This window comes from Drosophila rhopaloa, unplaced genomic scaffold (assembly GCF_018152115.1).
Source record: "Drosophila rhopaloa isolate 14029-0021.01 unplaced genomic scaffold, ASM1815211v1 contig_115, whole genome shotgun sequence".
Taxonomy (NCBI): Eukaryota; Metazoa; Arthropoda; class Insecta; order Diptera; family Drosophilidae; genus Drosophila; species Drosophila rhopaloa.
Genome location: NW_025334990.1, coordinates 17,571,727 through 17,592,577, shown reverse-complemented (window position 1 = coordinate 17,592,577; position 20,851 = coordinate 17,571,727). Strand labels below are relative to the sequence as shown.

Genomic DNA, 20,851 nt, shown 5'->3' with positions numbered 1-20,851 from the left:
ATATCCCTTATGTTAGACAATTAGTTTATTTTGATTACTCTGTTCGCTTTTTGTTTTTGCTTTTTCCTCTTTTGATTAACAACTTCTTGCCAAATGTTGCAATACTTATAAACTTTACCTTCTCGGGCACCCCTAAATTTGTTTGCACATGTTGCAAATAACCATTAGCCACTCTTAAACGTAATAGTTTATTTATGTAATTTAGTTTAACAAATAATTTATTTACAGCTTAAATCTGAAAGTTTCTTCGAAGAGCATTTTCTCGAGTAGAACCAAATTCCTTTAGCTAAATCCATTTTAATCAGTTGAGTGGTTGTCTGTACAATGCAGCATAAATCGTAGCCAAATGATTGAAGGTTGTGGCTGAAACTAAATTCTTAATCGTAAAGTGGGACTTGTAAAAATATGAATTCTAGATTGGAAATGCACATCAGTTCTTAATATTGAGCTCGTCGGCATTCCCAGGATCCAAACTACGAATTACTGGGCTTTCTGTTTTTTTTTTTGGATCCTCGAAATGATCTCTCTTCAATTAAATAGTCTGCAAAGTTAACCTTTTTATAATACATGTGCGGCATAAGCTGCATCCTGTGACTAAGTTTGACACTTACACATTAACGAAACACACTCACACACATACATATAAAAGATGGGTGTTGTATACTATACATGCACACCGGCTATATAGAGACAGAGATTGAGTTCTTAAGTTTGATTCGCTTTTCTGATAGTTGTGGCTTAGGCTTTAGGTATGGTAGTATGGTAGTATGCTAGTATGGTAGTACGTATGTCGGGAGATGCCGCTAGCAAGTAGTAGAGAAGAAACTAGTGTAAGATTGGGGGAATCCCCCGGTTGGGGTAACTGGGTATCCAGCTCCTCCGGCTGATGACGTAGTTACAAATGCCTTTCCTTGGGGGCAGGGACTCGCATCCTGGGCCATCGTCTACTGCACGGAAGCCATCTACACGATCTTCATATATACACTCGTGTGGAATATCCGATAGCCGCTGGCAATGATTATCATAATCATATGCAGCTGGGACTGCATTGTCTTCGTGGAGCCGCCCACATGTCCGTGATACATGGCCGCCGGATTGTCGCCTGCAGGAGAGAAATCCGGAGAATATGAAAATGAAATTTGCACAAAAATTTAATTAAAAAAACACACATACACACACACACACGGCGAGGAGCAAAGTGTGAGCTTAACCAACAAAATGCTAATGAGCGTCGTCGCTTCATCGCGCCAGAAACTTATAAATTATGACTGGCACTAACTACGTGGGCACTCTTTGTTTGTGTTAGCCCACGTCCTCTCTTTCCTTTGCCCACAGCCCCCGTCTCTTTCTTCAACCCACCACCCGTCTCTTTCTCTCAGCAACTACCCATCTCTTTCCGTCGCCGTGTTTATGGCCTGGCTTTAATGGCAGTTTGCCTGCCAAATGGTTGGCTCTGCAGCACCGTGCGCGGGCATTTTTAATCCACATGCTTGCGGCCGTGTAATTTTCATAAATTACTTTTATTGTTTTCCCTCTTAGCCAAACGAAACCATGCGCCTGATATATGAACTGCAAAAGAGCTACCGGATACAGATACAGATACGGGATGCAGATACAGATACATTTGCAAATACAGCTGCCGAGATACAGATGTACAGAAATTACGGTTACTCAAATGAGCAGTCCTTTGTTTATTCAAAGTTTTAATTTCATTTGGCGGACATAATTGAAATTGAAATTTCCCCGGCACATTACGAAGCTTAACTCGATTGTGCACGGACAAAAAGGAGGATTTTTTTTAATCCCGAGTTCATTTCTTTATTTTTATGGTATCCCAACAGATGGTTGTTAAATCACAAAGGTTTATATTATGTTGTATTTGCAACATTTCGTAAGGAAAATATTATGTTGATTAATTAAGTATACATTGTCAGTTTAAATAACCACGTGAGGTGACTTTAATTAAGCTGTAAAATATTATTTTTTGCATACTTCCTGGATAAACTATATTGTTGAGAAAAGTCTTTGTCACAATTTTAATTCCTGAAAATGTGAAATTGATGCACAATGTTCGTGCGGTTTTCATCTTCGCGCCAATGAAACCATCATAAATTGTAACCCAGCCATTGTGTGTGGCATTTTTGCCGTGCAACTCACCTTTGAAGATGTGCACCAGAACACTGGCTGGTTGCGTGTTGCTGGCGACGCAGGTGAAATTTCCCGAATGCTCGCGCCGTGTCCGCTGAATGGTAAGCTCCGATGATTGAAAGTCTGCAACGGACAGCAGTCGATAAAGGGTTAAGACCGGTGAAAAGTGGGAAAAAGCAAAAAGGGGTGGTAACCAGCACTCACCTGGCTCCGTTGACACATTAATGCCCCGATCAATGTCGTAGTTAATCATGCGGTTGTCGTGATACCAGAATATATACTCGGAGGCTTCGGTATTCTGCACCACGCGGCATTGCAGCCGCAGCGTCGATCCTGGGGTAAGATATCGAATCGGGGGACCCGTGATTTCGGCGCGGGCTTCTAACCAATCGATAATGGGTTTGGGGAAAGGAAAAATAACATTCGATAAGCGTTTTAGTTTTATCTTATGGTCAAAACAATTCGTAGATAATAATAGAAAGTATGTAGATACAAAACAATTACAATTCAACAAATTTAAAAGATTAGTTTTATAACTATTATATCTGTCCATATATAGGGTTCTTACTTTCTAACTGAATGTAGTTCACAAATTATATGTTAATTATAAAACTATAGCTTTTATTACAAAGCCCTTTATATTTATAAGTGGTCTAAAGTTGTTTAACGTTTCTTTAACAAAATCAAAGTCACTCAAACTGATATGCCCCATCAAGCATAGTTTGAGATAAACCTAAGCAATAATGAACCAAAGCTTCTTTAACCTACTTTATTTGGAACTCCCTTATCAAAGGTTATCTTCCGAGGGGTCAAATCGAGTCAAAGTCAAATCCTTTATTATCATCTGACCGAATCGGTTAGCATCCATCCCTGACAGTTATCAATTTCCCTCAGAGGCCGCCGAAAGTGGCCCACAAATTTATGAAATACATCTGGCAGACGGAGCAGCTCCACTTTGCCCAAAGAGGAAAATGTGGAGCTGCCCTGTCACATCAGTTTCCATGCACGAGTATGTGGGCCAACGAGAGTGGCTTTGTTTTTTGGGGTGAATGCCAAGAAGAACGAGCACGAGGCAGAAAAGGCCATTAGGCGCAGCACATTCAAAGTAAATTGTTTGTTAAATTCAGAATAATGTGCGTCAGTTAGCCAAGGACAGCGCGATGAGTTGAGAACTTGCTGAGTCGTTGCCATTTGGCCCGAAACTGAGTTCGGAACTTGAGAACCCCTTTTGACCCCTTTTCCGACCCGGCCCAAATCATCTACATTCCCTTCCCAATTCCCTTTCCCTGCCGATCCCATTCCACCTTTGGCATATGGACATTTCTAATTTCGGCTTGAGCGCATCCAGAACGTAACGAAAATGTGGCAAAAACTAACCGGGCTCAGAACTCATTCGGCAGACTTTTCACCGGCATTTGTTTACTCCGAAAGAGAAAAACCCATCAAGGCGTGAAATTATAGAAAATCACCAGTGCCCAGACCGAATCGCAAATAGAAATAGAAACCAAATAGAAACCAAGGCAATAGACCGAAAATGGAAGACGTAACCGAGGCAATTCCGGCCTCTACTTACCGACGACACTCAGGTGCAGGAAAATGGAGGTGGGCGGATGAGTGGACACCTGGCACTCGTAGACGCCGGCGTCACGTAGCTGCACGAATTTGATTTGCAGTGTCCAATCCTGCAGGCGAAAAAAAAAGAAAGAGAAAGGGTTAGAATTAAGAAAGGGTTAGAGACATTGGCCCGCCTGGAAGTCAATTTGCTGCGCTGCAGCTTCGAAACTATTGTGCCATATTCCGCACTGAATTTTTGTCACGTATCGGCTATTCGAGGCCGACCACTGCAAAAGTTCACAATGCTGCAAATATTCACCAGGAGGCGGCAGATGGAAGGCTGGTAACTGCACTGCCAAAATAGAAATAGTAACTACTTCCTAAAGATTTAAATTTCAATGCATACATCCATTAAAAAATCTATAGGTTGCTTGTTAAAAAGAATAATATGGATATTGAAATCAGATAACTTTCAAGCCAAAAAGTTAATTTACAATTAATATGATGTATTTTAAATAAACTACATTTATTATGCTTATGTTAAGTATTTTTGTTTTGGAAATATTTAATAATAGTTTGCTCCGAAGCAATTTTTAATTAAATCTATTAAGGTAAAGTTAAAAAGATTAGCTTTATACTTTAAGAACCTCAATGAACATAATTTTTAAGACTAATTAAAATATCACCTAACTATTTATTTTCTTTTAAGTATTAAAATTTTCCTGAAAGCATCATGAGTTATCATGCCCCAAAGGTTTGCTGATGAATTTGGGTGTATTTTTTCCTGAGTGTGAGGCACATAATTTCGTATGCAGGTCTCCGATTCGATGCAATCAGCCCATCCTCCGTCTTCGCCACCTTGGCCCATCAGCAATGCAAATTACTTTGCGCAGGACTCACCTCGGAATGCTTCAAGTGCGTGGCACTGAACCGCTCATCGCTACTGTACGTTGTTAAGCCGACCGTAAGCAGATGATAATCCTTTTTGCGTATCCACGATACCTAAAAATACACGGAAGGGTGAGAAAGGGCGGCGCCATTAGCCAAATACAATGGGATCCGCTCGCTTCAAGGACTCCCTTTTTTTTCTTGGCCCGAAATTTAACATATGCCCGGTCCGAAGATGGGTCCGAGCTCTCTGTCTTGTTCAAATGTTTGCCAATCCATCAAGATGGGACTAGGACGATGACAACGACTTGATGATGATGCAATTTTCAAAAAGGCGCACAGATACAAAACGGTTGAGAAAAAAATCAAAAAGCAATTACGTGTAAGAATTACGACAGCAGCAACAATAAACATAATAGCAGATTGATTGATCCTAGGTTCAAAGTTCAAATTGGCTACCTAACTGTAAATAGACAAACAAACAAACAAATGGGCGGGGCTAAGCCCAACACACCCACCGCCCCAACGCCCCCTCAACAAATGGAGGGCGTGTTCCCGACGCCCTCGCCCTTTTTCTATTTTCTATTTTCCTCCACCTTCCCTTTTTTGAGTGTGTCTGTATGTGACTTTAGCTAATCTTAAATGACCATTAATCATTTCGTCATCTACTTTTTGCGCACTTTTTTCTGCTGATGATGTAGGCACGCACACGTACACTGAGAAAAATATGAATATATGAAAGAAATATGAACATATCAAGATAGATCAAACATATTTCAAGATAAAGCGATGAAATATTGTTAGTGAAGCAGCTGAGTAATATTTATGAAGACTGTTATATGGCCTAAAATGATTACGAACATATTTTTCTCAGTGCAAATTTAGGCAACACATCTATTAGCTGTCCATATGGGGTTATTGCCTCACGAAGATGATGATTTTGGAGCTGCTGCTGCGAAGGATCAGACCCAAGCACCTAAGCGCGTGTATCAATCAATTTTCAATTGATAAGGATTTTATTTATTGGCCAACAAAAAATAACGAATAACGAAGTAAAAAGCTGGAGCGAGCAGTTACTTTCAACTTTCTTGCTTGCCCGGCTTTCTTTACAAATATTGACACACGGGCGCAGCAAACTCAAACTGAAGCTGCCACAACCACGAACAAAAAACACACACACAGGGGCACAATCACAAGCAACTTGAAATTAAGTTGAACGGCAGAGAAATTGTTAAATCAGCTGCGTTTGCCAATAAAAACGAATTACATTCTCCGTGCTTAAATGTTTAATGCGGCGTATACGCAATGTGGCGCAGCAGCAGCAGCATCAGCAGAGGATGGAAAATGGCACGAGTCGAGGGATTTCCCCCGACGGCAGCGCGCTCCTCCTAAATATCATAATCCCAGTCGAGTCCCAGCGAACTTTTAGCTTCAGCTTAGGACAATACACAATATCCCTGCACTTTTGCCCGGCTGTCCAACCGAAAAGAAAACAATATTTCAATGTAGGGGAAATTTGCAATTGAATGGCAAGCAGTCGTTTATTATCAAGATTCTGCCCGGCATATGCTGGCAAAATCTTTCCATATATCTATTCAATACAATCTGTAACAGTAAAATCCGAGTGTGAGGCATAAATTGCGCATAAATTCCGTTTTGGCCCGCAGCTCCTAGACGACGCCAAACGACAACACACACAGACATCCACATCCACATCTATATATATATACTTTTTAGGATTTTTACGATATTTATGATGGCAAAAGGGACCGCGACTGCGAGTGCTACGTGTCTGCAAATAAACCATGCAGCTGGCCAGAACCAGAAGAAAAACACAAGAGTCGAGCAGCTGGGGGGGAAAAACAGAATGCCTGGGGTGTGGAAAAGGGTGCCAAGTGAAGCCATCAGGGGGAGTAAAATGTGGCGGCAATTAATCAAAAGCCTGCGAATTCCTTTCCCTTTTGGCAGCACTTTTTATGTGACTGCATGTGAGAGGCTGTGAGAGTGTGCGTATCGCATAAATCTCAGTCGCCTGTCCTGCGAACGCATGTGTGTGTGTGCGAGTTGTTGGCATCTCCGGCGAATCCGGCGAATCCTGCGGCTCCTGCGGCTGCAGCTGCGGGCACGCAGATAATTGTTTACATTTTACCTTTTTTCAGCTGTATGCTAAATAAAAAGTGACGCTTAATTTATGGCCCAAAAGCTACAGCGCACACAACACAAATCACTTGTTAGCAAATTTATGGCAAATTTATGCTAACTACTTGTCTGCCACGTTGTACTGCCAACAGTTTTGTAAAGGTAGGCCATCTACGGCACAGTGGTGGGCAATAAAATAATATGTGAGATTTTAAATTGTTAACACAGAAAGAACTTGATCAAAGATATAACGCTGGTGAATAATTTGCATGGCAAGTTATCTTGAATAAATAATTATATGTTCATATTATAAATAAACACAACATAAATAGTCCTTACTGAGCTCTCTGATATCAATTTAGTGAAGTGTGTAAAAAACTATATTCTAAACTTATTGTGATAATTCTTGTTTTATTTACTAAATAAAGCTTAGTTACTGGTTAAAAAAAGTGATTCCAAACTGTATACCAAATGATTTTTCAGCTCCTAGAATAATTAAAATTCTCCCACTTGGCTGTCCTCATCTGTGAATTGGTTATCCTGCCAATGCACAAAATGTCGACTTATCGCGGGATCTCGATCTCTGACAGCTGGCCCCATATGCTCTATTTCTGGACTGTTGGATACAGGATATGAGGTGGGGGGGTTTTTAGGGGATCGGTTGGGGTGATTGGGTAATTGCATGGCTTAGTGGCCAAATCTATGCACAAGCCGATTGCATCGAAGTTTGTATTTACTTTACTTTTTACCCCTCGCTGAGCTTCGCCCGTTGAAAAGTTTTGATTGGCTTTTGTTCTGCCCGATGTTGCATGTTTTTTCAATGTGAAAAAGTTTTTAACAAGCGATTTTAATAAAATTCTATTTAGAAACTGCAGCAGCCAGAGCAGCCATTTTGGTTGCAACTTCTCCCGCCCGAACAAATAATTGTCTATGTTTATTTTCATATGCGGTTGCCGTTTGGCACTCAACTCAAAAGGGAGCATTGGGGGGAGGGGGTGGAGGGACAGGTAGAGTCCCCGGGAAATCAGCTTTACATTTTATAAAATTTGTTTGGCCATGCAGGAAAATAGCATTAAAACAGAGCCCGTAGTTTTAAGGTTCTTTAATTAAAAGTGGGGCATATTTCTTTAAAATTGTAAACACACCATATAAAATATAATTTATTTATTTAACTTAACATTTAAGCTTGGAAACATAAATTACTAAATTAGTTTTGCCCCTTTATATCCCTTAAATTAAATCAAAAGGGTATGTAAGTTTCGCTACACAACCATTGTGCATTTTTCATGTTCCCCATGGGCAATTGGGGTCACCCCAGTTAAAAAACAAAAAACTTTTCCCAGAAAATGCGCTCAATTTGGTGTCGTGCTGTTTGCCTGACTAGCTGCCTGAAAATTTCATATACGAGTAAATATTTGAGTTGACAACTTTATTGTACTGCCTGCACCTAAATTCACTTTTTCTCTGCACAAATCGATGTGTGCTTTTGGCCCCATACATGCATGTGTAATTGAGGGCAATAGAAACTCAAATCGAGCTCAATTCAGCGGAAATGCATATTAAGTGCAATTACTGCATAATTAACCAGTCACTCTGGCAACACTAATTGCAACTCACACTAAGTTGAATCTATCAGGGCAATTAAAGGCTAAAAAATAAATTTAAGTATAGACAGAAGGTTGAGAGTGTAGAGAACTTAAGCCTAATAGGATCATCAGATTTGACAAGGAATTTTGGAAGCAGGAACACCGCAAGGTCTAGTTCTGACATTACCCATTCATTTAATAAACACAAACAAAGAACCCTTCGGGGGATTACTGGCCCAACTCTATGCTAATATTTTCCACCAATATTTCCCTATTCACGCAGCCTTGGGCTAACCAAACAATCAGCCATTACTTTTGATAAGAGCCGCAGGACAAACAAAGAAAAATAAGTGGAAATGAAAATTACCACAGCCTACTTTTCAGCAGCTGTCAACGGCGGTGCTGCGTGAAATGCGATTGGTATTGTTTGCCCGGCATTCCCATTCACACTTAATGGCAGGCATTATATTCGGGGGCCCAGCCATTGATGATTGCATTGCAATTAAAATAATTAAGATTTTCGAGACGGTGTGGGCGGGGCAAAAGGTTGCCGCGGCAGTGAACTTTGACCTCCTCACACTCTCTGCTCTCTGCTTTCGGTTTGAGGCCTTAATTGTTTTAGGTTGGGGTCAGACCTCTCACCGCCTTTTGTCGTCAGGCCAGAAAAGTTTATAGAAATGATGAAGCCATTCTGCATACTCGCAAGATGCCAGCTCAAACAAAAAATCTGGGTCAAATTTGGCCCTTTGTTCGGGACATTTGTTTTAATAAACATTGTGACAGGCAACAGCAGCAGGATTACACTGAGGAAATTCATAACAATAAATAGAGCCAAAATTGTAAGTAAAAATAGGTAAGTGTAAGGTTAAAGGCGATTTAGAGAGAAAAATTAAATGATAAAAAATATGGATGTTACGTATACAACAATCCTACTTAAACTTTTTACCCTATTTTGGATGCTATTTTTCTCTGTGCACCAACAACAGGATCAACATCAACATCAACATCCAGAAAGGACCCTCCAAGTGGCCTGGTCTCCTTCATCAAGCTGTCGACCAGAATGTCTTATTAGCTGGCAAACAACTCTACGACCATTGTCCTGCCAGTCCTGCCTGTCCCCCTTGAGTTGAGTTGAGATGGTTTAATTACGGTTAAGGCTGCCAGCAACAAAGTGATAATGATTTGTATTCATTCAAAAAGGTTTATGGCAATTTTCGAGCCACATTAACTTCTCGGACCAGCGCCCCCAATGAGCCTGCATTTGAGTATGCTCCGCTGCTCCTATAATGAGCTTAGTCCTGGCCTGTGTATTTAGTAAGCTCCTTGACACACAGCCACATGCCGACAATATTTCTAATTAAATTGGTTTTTCAAAATAGACATTTGAAATGTTAATTGTGAATGGAGAGAGTGTTCGATTTTAACGTAGTGATGTTGACCTGATATAGACTTAAAATATTTACTCCTTGTTTAATACAAACAACTATATTATGATTTTAAATTTTGTTCCTGTAGTCAAACGAAATATTTCAGAATATGAAATGTAATTAATATGTTAATTTCTATTTTGTTATTAGAGCCAGAAATATAACAAATTTATTTAGTGTCAGGCAGTAAAGACTCTGTTTTTCCCATTTAAAACTGATACCTTCGGGAAATTCGGGATATTGTTTATTGTGATGAGTTCAACGATTCCTTCGTATTTCACTGGTAATTTCTGCGAGTAAAAAGCAGCTGAGCAAACATAAACTCAGACGCAGAAACAGAAAAAGATACAGATACCAAGGCACACAGATACAGCTATAGATATACACATATAATATTTGAGCCCGAAGGTCATTGCAACAATAACTGAGCCTGGCAGTAAAATATTTTATAATATTTTATGTTTTTTTAAGCGACAAAGAGCTACAACGCTGTGTGTGTGATTGTGAGTGGTTGTGTAAAAAGTCTGTGTTTGCTTGAGGTCCTTGCTTTTTGTTTGTTGTTGTGAGACTTGAGTGCAAGGGCTTTAAGCTCTCACACACTCACAAACACACACACACACCGCTGAATGTGAGCAATAAAAAATGAGGAACACATAGAGTTCACATAAAAATGGGGAACTGGAACAACAATGTGTATTACTTTGTTCGCCCAACAATTCCACAATGGAATATAACTCATGCAAAAGCACATATACTCGCTCACATTGTGTGTGCCAAATTTTGAGCGAAATTTCCAACGAATTTCAGAGGAGAAGCCGAGGTGAAACTATGCAAAAATTATGATTGTGCAGGAATTATGTGTTTGTTTTGATTAAGCTCGGCAGAGCGATGCCCAGCATATCCTGCATTATCCTTGGCCAACCCTCATCAATGTGCTGGTTAAATTATTTGTTTGTTTTTTGTCGCTCCGCTGGCAGGCAAACTAAATGGTTTCCGTTCGGTTTTGGTTCTGGTTCTGGTTTCGGCTTAGCCTTCACTTCTCGGACAAGGGCAATTCCAATTTTATCTGATTTTAAACTTTGCAAATTATATGTGCACATCCTATATATATATATGTGTATATACACGCATACCTATGTCGGAATGCTCTGCTTAAACATTTGCGTAACCTTTTTTATCTAAACGACTTATCCGAACCGGAGGGCAAGGACCCCCAGCGTTAATTTTCATAAAATACCAATTTCGGTATTTTTATCTGGCCATGCGAAGGAAAAGTGTTCCCGGAGCCAATTCTCCGGCAGCAGCTTTCCTCACTCTCACTCTTACGCAATTATATATTTTCTAATCTGCATTGGTGAACATTTTCCAGAAAATTATAAATAAATTACCTTCTATCTGGGCGAGCGAAGCAATGAGAGAATGAAAGAGCGGGACGAGCATTTTCGAGTTTTCAGCATTTAAGCTTTTCGCATTTTCCTTTGTCGGAAGCGTCGTAGAATCTTGGCATGCTGAGAGCACATTTAATTACTGCTACTTTTCTCTATGAAAATATCCCAGGGACAGGAGGCGAGTCTAGACATTAAAAACGACAATTTATCTAAAAAGTAATTAAGTGCTCAAGTCACAGAGCCCGTCTCTCCGAGTCGCATGGCAGGAGCAACAGGACAAACATGGGAATCGGCATTGGCATCGGCAGAAGCGTCCGCAGAGGAAGCGGAATTAAATGGAGTTGGGCGGCAGGTCAAGGGGGCGGGGCTGGGAACTCGGAACCCGGAGCGGAAAGCCATGGACAGAGGCAAGTCAACTGAAAGTCGTCGAGAGACATATATATGCGAGCTTATATGGGTTACAGTGATTGTCCTTTAAGCGGAACAAGGACACTTTAAAACTTAAAAAAGTATAAAACCAACATTTATGATTTTATAATAATAATTTCACGACCTTAGGGGTATCCTTGTTATTTTTTAAGGTAATGCGATTGTTAGTATTCATTGTTTTATTTTAAGCAATTTAATTTAATTTTTGCTGTTTGATTTTTGATTTCTCGTTTTAAAAGGATATTTTATTACTTTAACATATAACACTAAATACTATAGTATTGTGATCTTATATTAGTTTATAGTTTAACTTGATTTCTTGCAAAGCTGTGTCCTTCTGTATTAAATTAAATTTCCTCTTCGCCAGTCATTGCTGTACCATAATTTTTTGCACTGACTGTTGCTGCTGCTCGAGTGCTGATTTAGTTCAATTTATATGAGCCGAGTGCAACCGGCAAAGCCAAAGGGTTAGGGTCCTTTGGGTGACGGCTGACACAGGACACACGTATTTGCTTAGTTTATTTTAAATGCCATTTAAGCTGCTGCTCTCGACTAATACCCCAATGACATATTTTAATGTCCGCCCAGCCACATTCGAGTGTCGTAATTCTTAATTCGAGTGCTCTTTCCACTTTTTCCCCTCACATGTGTGTGTGTGTGTGCGCAAGGACTTCTTGCTGTTTGTGTCATTTGATTTATGGGCTTTAAATTTGCCAGAAATTTTCCATTTCTGGCGAGGGAGATTTGTCTGCAATATGCACGGTACTGCTCTTAATTAATAGCATTACTTTAATGGAAAGTTGTCAACAGCATTTTACAAGGAGGGCTTAACTTCGAAGGTATTTCACTCGCATTAATTCGATGTCATCCCTGCTCATAAAAGGCAACCACTGCGAAATGGAGGGGCGACAGAAATTAAAATTGCAGCAAAATACCGAAACAAAGGCGCGCGCTCGAGGAAGCAATTCATTTATTTAATGTTTCCTGCATTTTATTGTCGTCCAAAGTGAATTTACGACAGCGAAGGCGCCGACAAAACAAAACCAAACTCGCGGAAATGTTTAGTGTGTATTCTTTGAGTGAAAAAAGGGGCTTTTTGCGGTACCGATATAGACAAAGGCGAGCACCTGACAAAGCATTTCGATTGCGAATTCTGCCGCACTGCAGGGGACTCGCAAATATGGAAATCATTTGCCTCTGGTCTGGAGGTGCTCGTTTCCTGTCCACTGAACTTGCATTCCCCATCCCCATCCCCACTCACAATCACATTCACATTCGCATTCGCATAATGCCCGAAGCTCCCTGCTCAAGATTTTAATGCTCCACACACATGGCAAGGCAATGAAATGAAAGTACATTTCCCATTTAGAAAGAGAAGTTGCCGTTCTCAAAGAGCTTTAACTTTACTTTTGTCTAAAGGAGCACTGAGGAAAAAATAGTATCAATAAGTATATTTTCCAGAAATCAATTGAAGTAATAAGATCAAGTAATAATATGGTACTTAATCATGTCCCACAATTTAAAGCTACTACTTCAAGTTATCTTAAAATGTGGCAGGACTTTTTTCGATGTGCATTCACCCAATGAATTTTCGTCTCATTGGGGACTTAGTATAGCTCTCTGTTTGCCAATTACGCAATGAGTGCGTGATGCGCCGTATATATATACGCATACTATAAAGCTGGAGCTAATGAATGCATCTGGCGAATTAAGCAGAGCTCCCTTTGAGAACTCTGCAATTACAGGGACGGCTGCCCCGGGGCGAGTGCAACTTAAGAAGGCCGGGACACGATGATAATATTTTGCTAACCCCAAAGAGGCTATGCAACACAATTTCCCTAATGCAAATTGCCGACTTATTAGGCCGAGACCCAAACCCAAACCCATTGTGCGACCCATATAAGCCGAGGCATTGCCACTTGAGCACGCAGCCGTGCAAAGTGCCAACTGGCTAACACACACAACCACACACACACACACAGAAGGCCTACGAGGACTTAAGTGCTTATTAACTTCCGCACACTTGAAGGCACAATTATGAAATCGTCAATTTAAACCAGACTCGCAACAAACACGCACCGGGGTCATTTGGGATGGGCCCCATCGGGAGTCCGGCATAAACACCTCCGTGTCTTTGGGCTCGAGCAAATACACGAATCGTGACGCACACCACGGCGTATGAGTAATAACTCTAGACAAGCGGAAAATTAATACCACTTGAGGCAATGACATGTCAATGCCGCACACACACACACAAACACTCCCAGCGAAAGGTGTAATTTGTCTCCCATTCTCCCTATTCATTCTTACAAGCCACTGTCTGTGTGTGTTTTCGGCTGCTCAATGACCCACGCAGCCATTTCGCTCAGCCAAAATGTCCGAAATCTGTGTGTTTACTACCATATTAGTTTGCCTCTCGGCCGAAACGAAGCCCCAGACACAAGTGGCCTGGATAAGCAGAGCGACTTAATTAAATTCTGTCGCAGGTGGCAGGTGGAAATGGAAAACAAATAAACCTTAGTCGGAATTCAGACAATAGGCTTTAACGTTTATACTGGCAAAGTACCTATCACTCATGAGAAGATCAATGATAAGCAATTGCTTTCGGCTTATAAATATATATTATATAAATAAATGTACATATAACATACATAAAGAAAACATCATAAAGAAAAAATTCGAAAAATTAAACACAGATTCTTAGAGGAATATATACATATAGACGTCCAATCGGTGCGCTTTTTAAACTTAATCTGCGTACACGTATTTTAGGACGACTGTGAAAGTTTCAGATCGCTAGCTTTTAAACTCAGCTCGCAAACGGTATTGAAACAGACGGACACACGACTTCCCTATTGATCCTGATCAAGAATATATATACTTTAGGGGGTCGGAAACGTCTCCTTCACTGCGTTACAAACCAAAATTATAATACCCTCTGCAAAAATATACAAATTAAAAACGTGGAGAAAGCGCGAAGCTGCCACCGGAATTTTGGCTGCAAAAAATGCATATCGCACAGCAAAATAAATGATTTTTTAAACCCAAACACCAGGCCAACAGACATCAGCAGTAGGTATCCAACGTTTGGTTTTTTCGATTATCCTAGAGATGTACGCGTGCCTATTTATTTCGGAGCGCCAACAACAAACACAAGGGGAGATCGTGTTTTCTCGTGCTTTTCGTGCCAAACTCGTGAGACGCACAAAGAAACAACGTGGTTGCCCATCTCTAGGCTGCGCTTGGCTTAGAGCCAACGGTTCTATTCCAGTGATATTTCATGATGGCCGACTTGTAGGGCAGCCATCATGATAAAACAGCTGATCGTTCATCACTTGCTTAGGGCGCTGGCTACTTGCTGTGGATTTCTGTTCGCTTAGTACTTAAAAATGGGAAGTTGCCCAGTTTGCATGAGAAAAAATTGATTTGGCCGGTCCATTTGGACGGGCAAATTTAGATTTATCGGTTTGCAACACCAAGCGAACATAAAAATGAGTAGGTATCCAAATTTCAGTTTTCTGCGTTAAGCAGGGGCGTAGTCAGAATTTTGTCAAGGGGGTCTTAAATCGCCATTTGGGGACGTTTGGCCCCCAAACCCCTGCTCACGCTGACTACGCCCCTGTGTGCTGGAATACAAGTAACGGTTAATTTTAGTAAAATGGAAGCTGCGTTCTTATTGGCTGTCCAATCAGAATCGGTTGTGTAGCGGCCATCATAGAAAAAACAGCTGATCGCACAACACTTGTTTAGAGCGCTGGCTACTTGCTGTGCATTTATGTTCGCTTAGTACTTTAAAATGGGAAGATGCCCATTTTACATGCGAAAAATTTAGTTTGGCCGGTCCAATTTGACGAACAATCGGTTATCGGCTTATCGGGTTGCAACACCGCACGAAAATAAAAATTAGTGGAAAACTAATTTCAGTTTTCTGCGCTAACCAGCAAAGTTACAACAAAAAATTTATTTTTAAATACATGTTTTGTTTGTTTAATTGCCAAAATAGGGAAAAATGCACCTCAATTTTCGGTTTTTTGATCAAAACCCCTGAAAATAATGGTCAGATCTTGGAATGTCATACCTCGTTGAATTTGTTACAAAATTTCCAATCCAATGGTGTTCTCAGCTAAATAAATTTATTTTTGCCCAATTTTCGCAAAAAATCAAGTGTTACCCCTTTTAAAAAATGCAAAAATTGCTCAAATAATAAATTTTACCAAATCAACCTGGAATTTATTGTGCTGCACAACACAATCATTTTGAGATATGCCACTTTATAATCGGTTGTCTGTAAGAAAAGTTATGAACTTAGAAAGGCAGTTTTTTGGCACTTTTCAGCAAAGCCATTATTCGAAAAATTGGAATTCCGTCATTAAAATGACGGAAAATCGACCCCAAAATACAAAACAAACTGAAAACGCAGGTTTTTAGAGAATTAAACCAGGATTATTTACAAATATGCCACTTTGAAATCGGATGTCTGTAAGAAAAGTTATGGGCAGAAGTGCAAGTTTTGGCCAGTTTTCTGAAAAGCCATTTTTTGAAAAGGGGTTAGCTCATAAAAAGGACCAAAAAATCGACACAAAAATAAAAACCAAAGTAAAAACACAGATTTTTAGAGAATGCAAACACAATCATTCCACTTTCTAATTAGTTTTTTATCACTTTTTTTCCAAGCAACTTTTCATAAGATCTGTGTTTTCTGTTTCTGCTGAAATCCATGACCACTGCTTTAAATTGCTGTTTTAAACTTCTTCGCATAACCATCTAGTCTAAAGAAAAATAAAAGTAATCTGGAGAAAAGCCAAATAAAATAAGGCATGGATCGATGCGACTCCCATCAATTAACACCCAATGCTTTTCCGTTTCAATACGGAGAAAGTCAGTCTGGCTCTCGGTGACAAAGGAAACTGGCACAAAAGTCATCATCATCGTGGCCGAAGTCAAACAAAGCAGCATTGATGGATTCGCTTTTAATAAAATATTAAAACAGGCGGGCGTACTCACCACCCCCTCGCCGATGTGGTGGACGGTGCAGGGAACGTGGGCGGTGGCCCCGATCTGGGTGGTGACCACCGTCGAGTTCTCGGTGCCGAAGTACATGGGCGTGCCGAAGAGGGTCTCCACGCCGCCCTCGATGCCGTTGGTGGCCTCCAGGTGGTTCTCCGCGGGCTCCGGCCGATGGATCGGGATGGGATAGGGCCCGGCCGTATCTTTGGCCTGGATCCGGGAGTGGGAGTGCGTCTGGAGCGGCGGCTCCTGCAGGTGAGTAGGCGTGGGCTGGCCCTGGCCCTGGCCATCGATCACGTTGGTCGAGTCGAAGCTGGTGATGCTGCTGCCCCCGCCCCCGCCTCCGCCTCCGGATGCGGCACTTTGGGCGTACGGCAGTGGCACGGGCACCGGCTCGCCCTCCTTCGCCTGTGACATAATTAAATTTTGATTTATATGCCTCACTGACGACGGCGTCGCCATGGTGGAGGCCTCCGATTTTCCTCCGGCTCCCTCCTCCGCCGATGCCGTGTGGTCTGTAAGGGGCAGAGGAAAAAGATGGAGTGACATTTTAAAATGTGTTAATATATGCGCTGTCCGCTGGCGCCGCAACAGTTTGTCGGATAAACAATAACAGCGTGAAGTCAATTAATTTGAATGAGCACCAAGCGCGTGCGTATACGTAATATTTTACAACGGATTTTCATTAGCTGGGCCCCAGCGAATCTGCATAAAGTGACAGAACTAATTAAGCCCCCGACTTTGTCAAGCTTTTGTGGAGTTTGATTGCCCAAACAAATTCCGGCAGGCCTTCAAGAAAAAAAATCAAGGTAATGAAATGGGTAATTTTATAAAAAAAATGTTTAGCTCTCCATTTGAATTAAAATAAACCATACAAACATTTCTAAAATGTAAAGATATCGCAATGATTTAAGTCTACACCCCAGGTGCTCTGTATGTATCATCATGGATTTCCTTTTCCTTTTATTTAGTCATCGTTCTGTGCCCACTGACACAACCACATCTGAAACACCCGGAGATACACCCGCAAAACAGCGACCACAGTACATATTACCCATTTCGGTTTGGTTTTATTCGAGCTGCGTAATTTGTGTAAAATTCGTTGGTGCAACAGAATAATATTTCACAATTAAATATAATTGCTTTTGGCAAACATGCTTGGGTCTTGTTTAGCAGCGGCAATTAGGCTGAATTTGCCAGGCTGTAAATTCAATTATGCCAATGCATTTGGCTCGTTTTTGATTTTGATTTCTTGGCCACAAATGCTGGTGAAAATTTTGATGTTTGGTTTTCATTTGGCCAGGCCCAGTGTCCGTGGAGACCTGTTTGTCATTGTCCAGGGTTCACACCGTAAATATTTTATGCCAATCATCGGAAATTTATTGTGTTTGGCATGACGTTGATTGAATTTACAGACCGACCGAGTGGCCAAGGCGCCTACATTGAGTGCATTGAATAATGCAAAATTAATTAGTTATGGAATTCGCCTGAGGCTCGTTTGCACTAGAGTTGCCACTTAATTAGCACGTTGCTAAGACGCCAGATATGCCATTAATCGAAATAGTGAAAGGCATTTCAATGGAATCTCTCACTCTCTGGGCCAAAAAGGAATGTTCCTTAAGTCCACTCCACAGAGGTTTGAAAATCAATTTACCCAGCTGTGACACATGCGAACAATCGAGTCAATCAATGCAGCTTCTTCTGATTGACACCTTAGAATTCGCTCGATTGCTCCTCGAATTGAGGTGCTAGAGTGTGTTGCCACAGCAATTTGCAACTGCAGCCGCACAACAGCAGAATTCCTGATCCTGCAGGTCAGCCAGCTTTCGCAGTTCGCATTTTGCACTTTGCGGTTTTTCTATTGTTGTGACCCCAGCCTTATGAATGCGAAGAAGATTCCCAGGAGCTGATACACTGAGAACAACGCTATGAATTGCCCCTAAAAACAACGCTTTATTAACAAAAGAAATTATTGGCATTTAAAATGTATCTGTAGAATGTTTTATAATAGAATAAAGTAACTACATCTCAAAACTTTTCTAACAGACTTGGACTTACATACATATGCATATAAATTCTATTAAAGCAAGTACTTTAATAACTTTTATTATATACATTTTTGACTCTACATATGTACCCAAATTTTTTTTCTGGTAGTAATTTCTCTGAGTGCATTAACTGTCAGGACTTTTCGTCCTGCACGCACAAAACAAACAAATAACCAGCTCGGGACAGTGCGATTGCTATCGCTGCTGCTCCTGTTGTTGCTGCTGCGACTGTTGCTGCTGCTGTCTTTCATGTTGCTGCTGCTGTCTCTGTTGCTGTTGCTGTTGCTGCTGCTGCTGCTCATTGGCACGCACGACTCGCCCAAAACTGAATCGTGGCATTTTCGTCACGTTCGCACGTGACTGACTCCTTGCGACATGCAGCTTTTCCTCGCAGTTTCCCAGTTTTCCGCCCTCCATCTACTACATACGTAAACGTAATCGTAATGGTCGCCGGCGGACCGCAAAACAGCTTCTGAACTAGTTGCCAGTTGTTGGTGCTGCTGCGGTGGTCGACTGCCGACTTTGCCCCACTTTCTGCCGTGTAAATTTGCATTCTTTCGATGGCTTGTGCGACTTTGTAATTGAATTTTTACGGCGAGTTGTTGCCCTGCATCCGGTTGGCTGTTCGTATTTTTCTTGTTTCCGGCGGTTGCGCTTTGGATTTACAATCGCTCCGCATTGTGCAACCGCTGCTAGCTGCGCATTGTCAACAGCAAAGAGATTCGCTGCCCCAAAACCCAAGCCCAATCCGAATCCGAATACCAATACCAAACCCAAGCTGAAAACCCAAACCCTGGAACCGCAAACATGTTGCACCAGAGCCATACAGATAGAACAACATTTTTGGTGGGATTTGGCAACTTTTCGTTTTGCGAAACATTCACAATTTGTGTGTGCGCTCGCTAAAGTTTCATGCGCCGCTTTCCCCACTTTCCCCGCTTCTGGCTTTCAATGTTTGCTACGACATTTTAATCAAAAGTTCGCTGCAAGTTGTGTGATTCCCGCCCCCTCAGCCCCCCTTAGCCCCCTTAGCCCCTATAAGACCATCCTGCAACCCCGCTGCTCAACTAATATCAATGATTTCTCATGTGCTCGTGTCGACGCCCCACTGTGGCAGTGCCGGAATATTTATGCTGCTTGTGACATCATGACTTGACATTAATTAAGTTTCCTTGCGCACACACGGCGTATGCGTGATGCCAAATGAACGAGATCCAAATTTCACAAGTGAATTTTAAATCACAATTGATAGGGTTAAGAAATCCAAGGACAAAGTGCGTTAAAAACTTTGAAAACTATAAGAAAATAAAATCCATTTGCAGCAGCAAAAAGTATACATTTAAATGGTGTTTAGTTGATTCTGAGTTCAGAAGAAATCCTTAAAACAAAAAAACAAAAATAATTGGAATGTCGTCCAAATGCTTAATAGCAAGCATTTCAAATTTTATAATCCCACTTTTTGAAATATCTACCAAAGGTATTTTATTTTATTAAGGAATTTGGCTATGGATTTAAATTTAATGAAATATTTATTTCGCACCAACTCTTTAGAATTTCTAAAATTTCCTGCATTGGTTTTAAATTTAATTTAAAAGCAGCCCGAATGGCAAATCGACCTTGTGATTGCAAATGCGTTTTTTAATCGTTTCAATGTCTCTGCGTTGTCATCAATTAAATTAAAGGCTGCTAAAAACATTTGCAAATATCATTATGATAATTGTGCGGGCTGGCAACATCCTGTGTAGGACTCATTAATTTCATTTGATTTCATATTTAATGTACGTACATTGTGTGCATAAATTTCTCTAATTAAAACACAAATAAATGGAGAATACATTTCCGATGGTCCCCACTCTGCAGCATAATTTATTCCATTTGGATCTAACTAAATTTGCGGTGGCAGTTATTTACAACAATTGACACAAATGCGGGCCAACTTTTTATGGCCATCGAGTGCACGGGGACAATTGACCATAAAGCATCGACGCTTGCAGCCAGCGGATGGAAAAGTTTTAATTAAATATATGGCCAGGCTCGGAAATTTAACAATTAGAAGCTTGCAGCCAAGGCCAGCTTCAATATTTTTGTGAACATTTTAAAGTAAACTCCAACTTTGGCGAGGCAAGGAAGTTTCGGCTCCTGCTTCATTACAAAACTTTTCCGTTTGCGGATGGCTCGGCGCTTTCTGTTTTTATGGCAAATATTGTTTGTTGCCACTGTCGAAATGTTTGCATTTG

At 40.9% G+C, this 20,851-nt stretch overlaps 1 protein-coding gene across 1 annotated transcript in view; it reads right to left on the bottom strand.

Moving 5' to 3' along the window:
* Positions 1–200: 200 nt before the first annotated feature.
* LOC108049363 overlaps positions 201–20,851 on the bottom strand; it is a 37,177-nt gene continuing 16,526 nt past the window's right edge. The window contains exons 2-7 of the mRNA XM_017130518.2: positions 16,564–17,081; positions 4,603–4,704; positions 3,722–3,830; positions 2,353–2,529; positions 2,158–2,271; positions 201–1,102 (exon numbers count right to left, since the gene is read on the bottom strand). Of these exons, the coding sequence (XP_016986007.1) occupies positions 963–1,102; positions 2,158–2,271; positions 2,353–2,529; positions 3,722–3,830; positions 4,603–4,704; positions 16,564–17,081 (1,160 nt within the window). The 3' untranslated portion in view covers positions 201–962. The remainder of the gene's footprint in view (positions 1,103–2,157; positions 2,272–2,352; positions 2,530–3,721; positions 3,831–4,602; positions 4,705–16,563; positions 17,082–20,851) is intronic.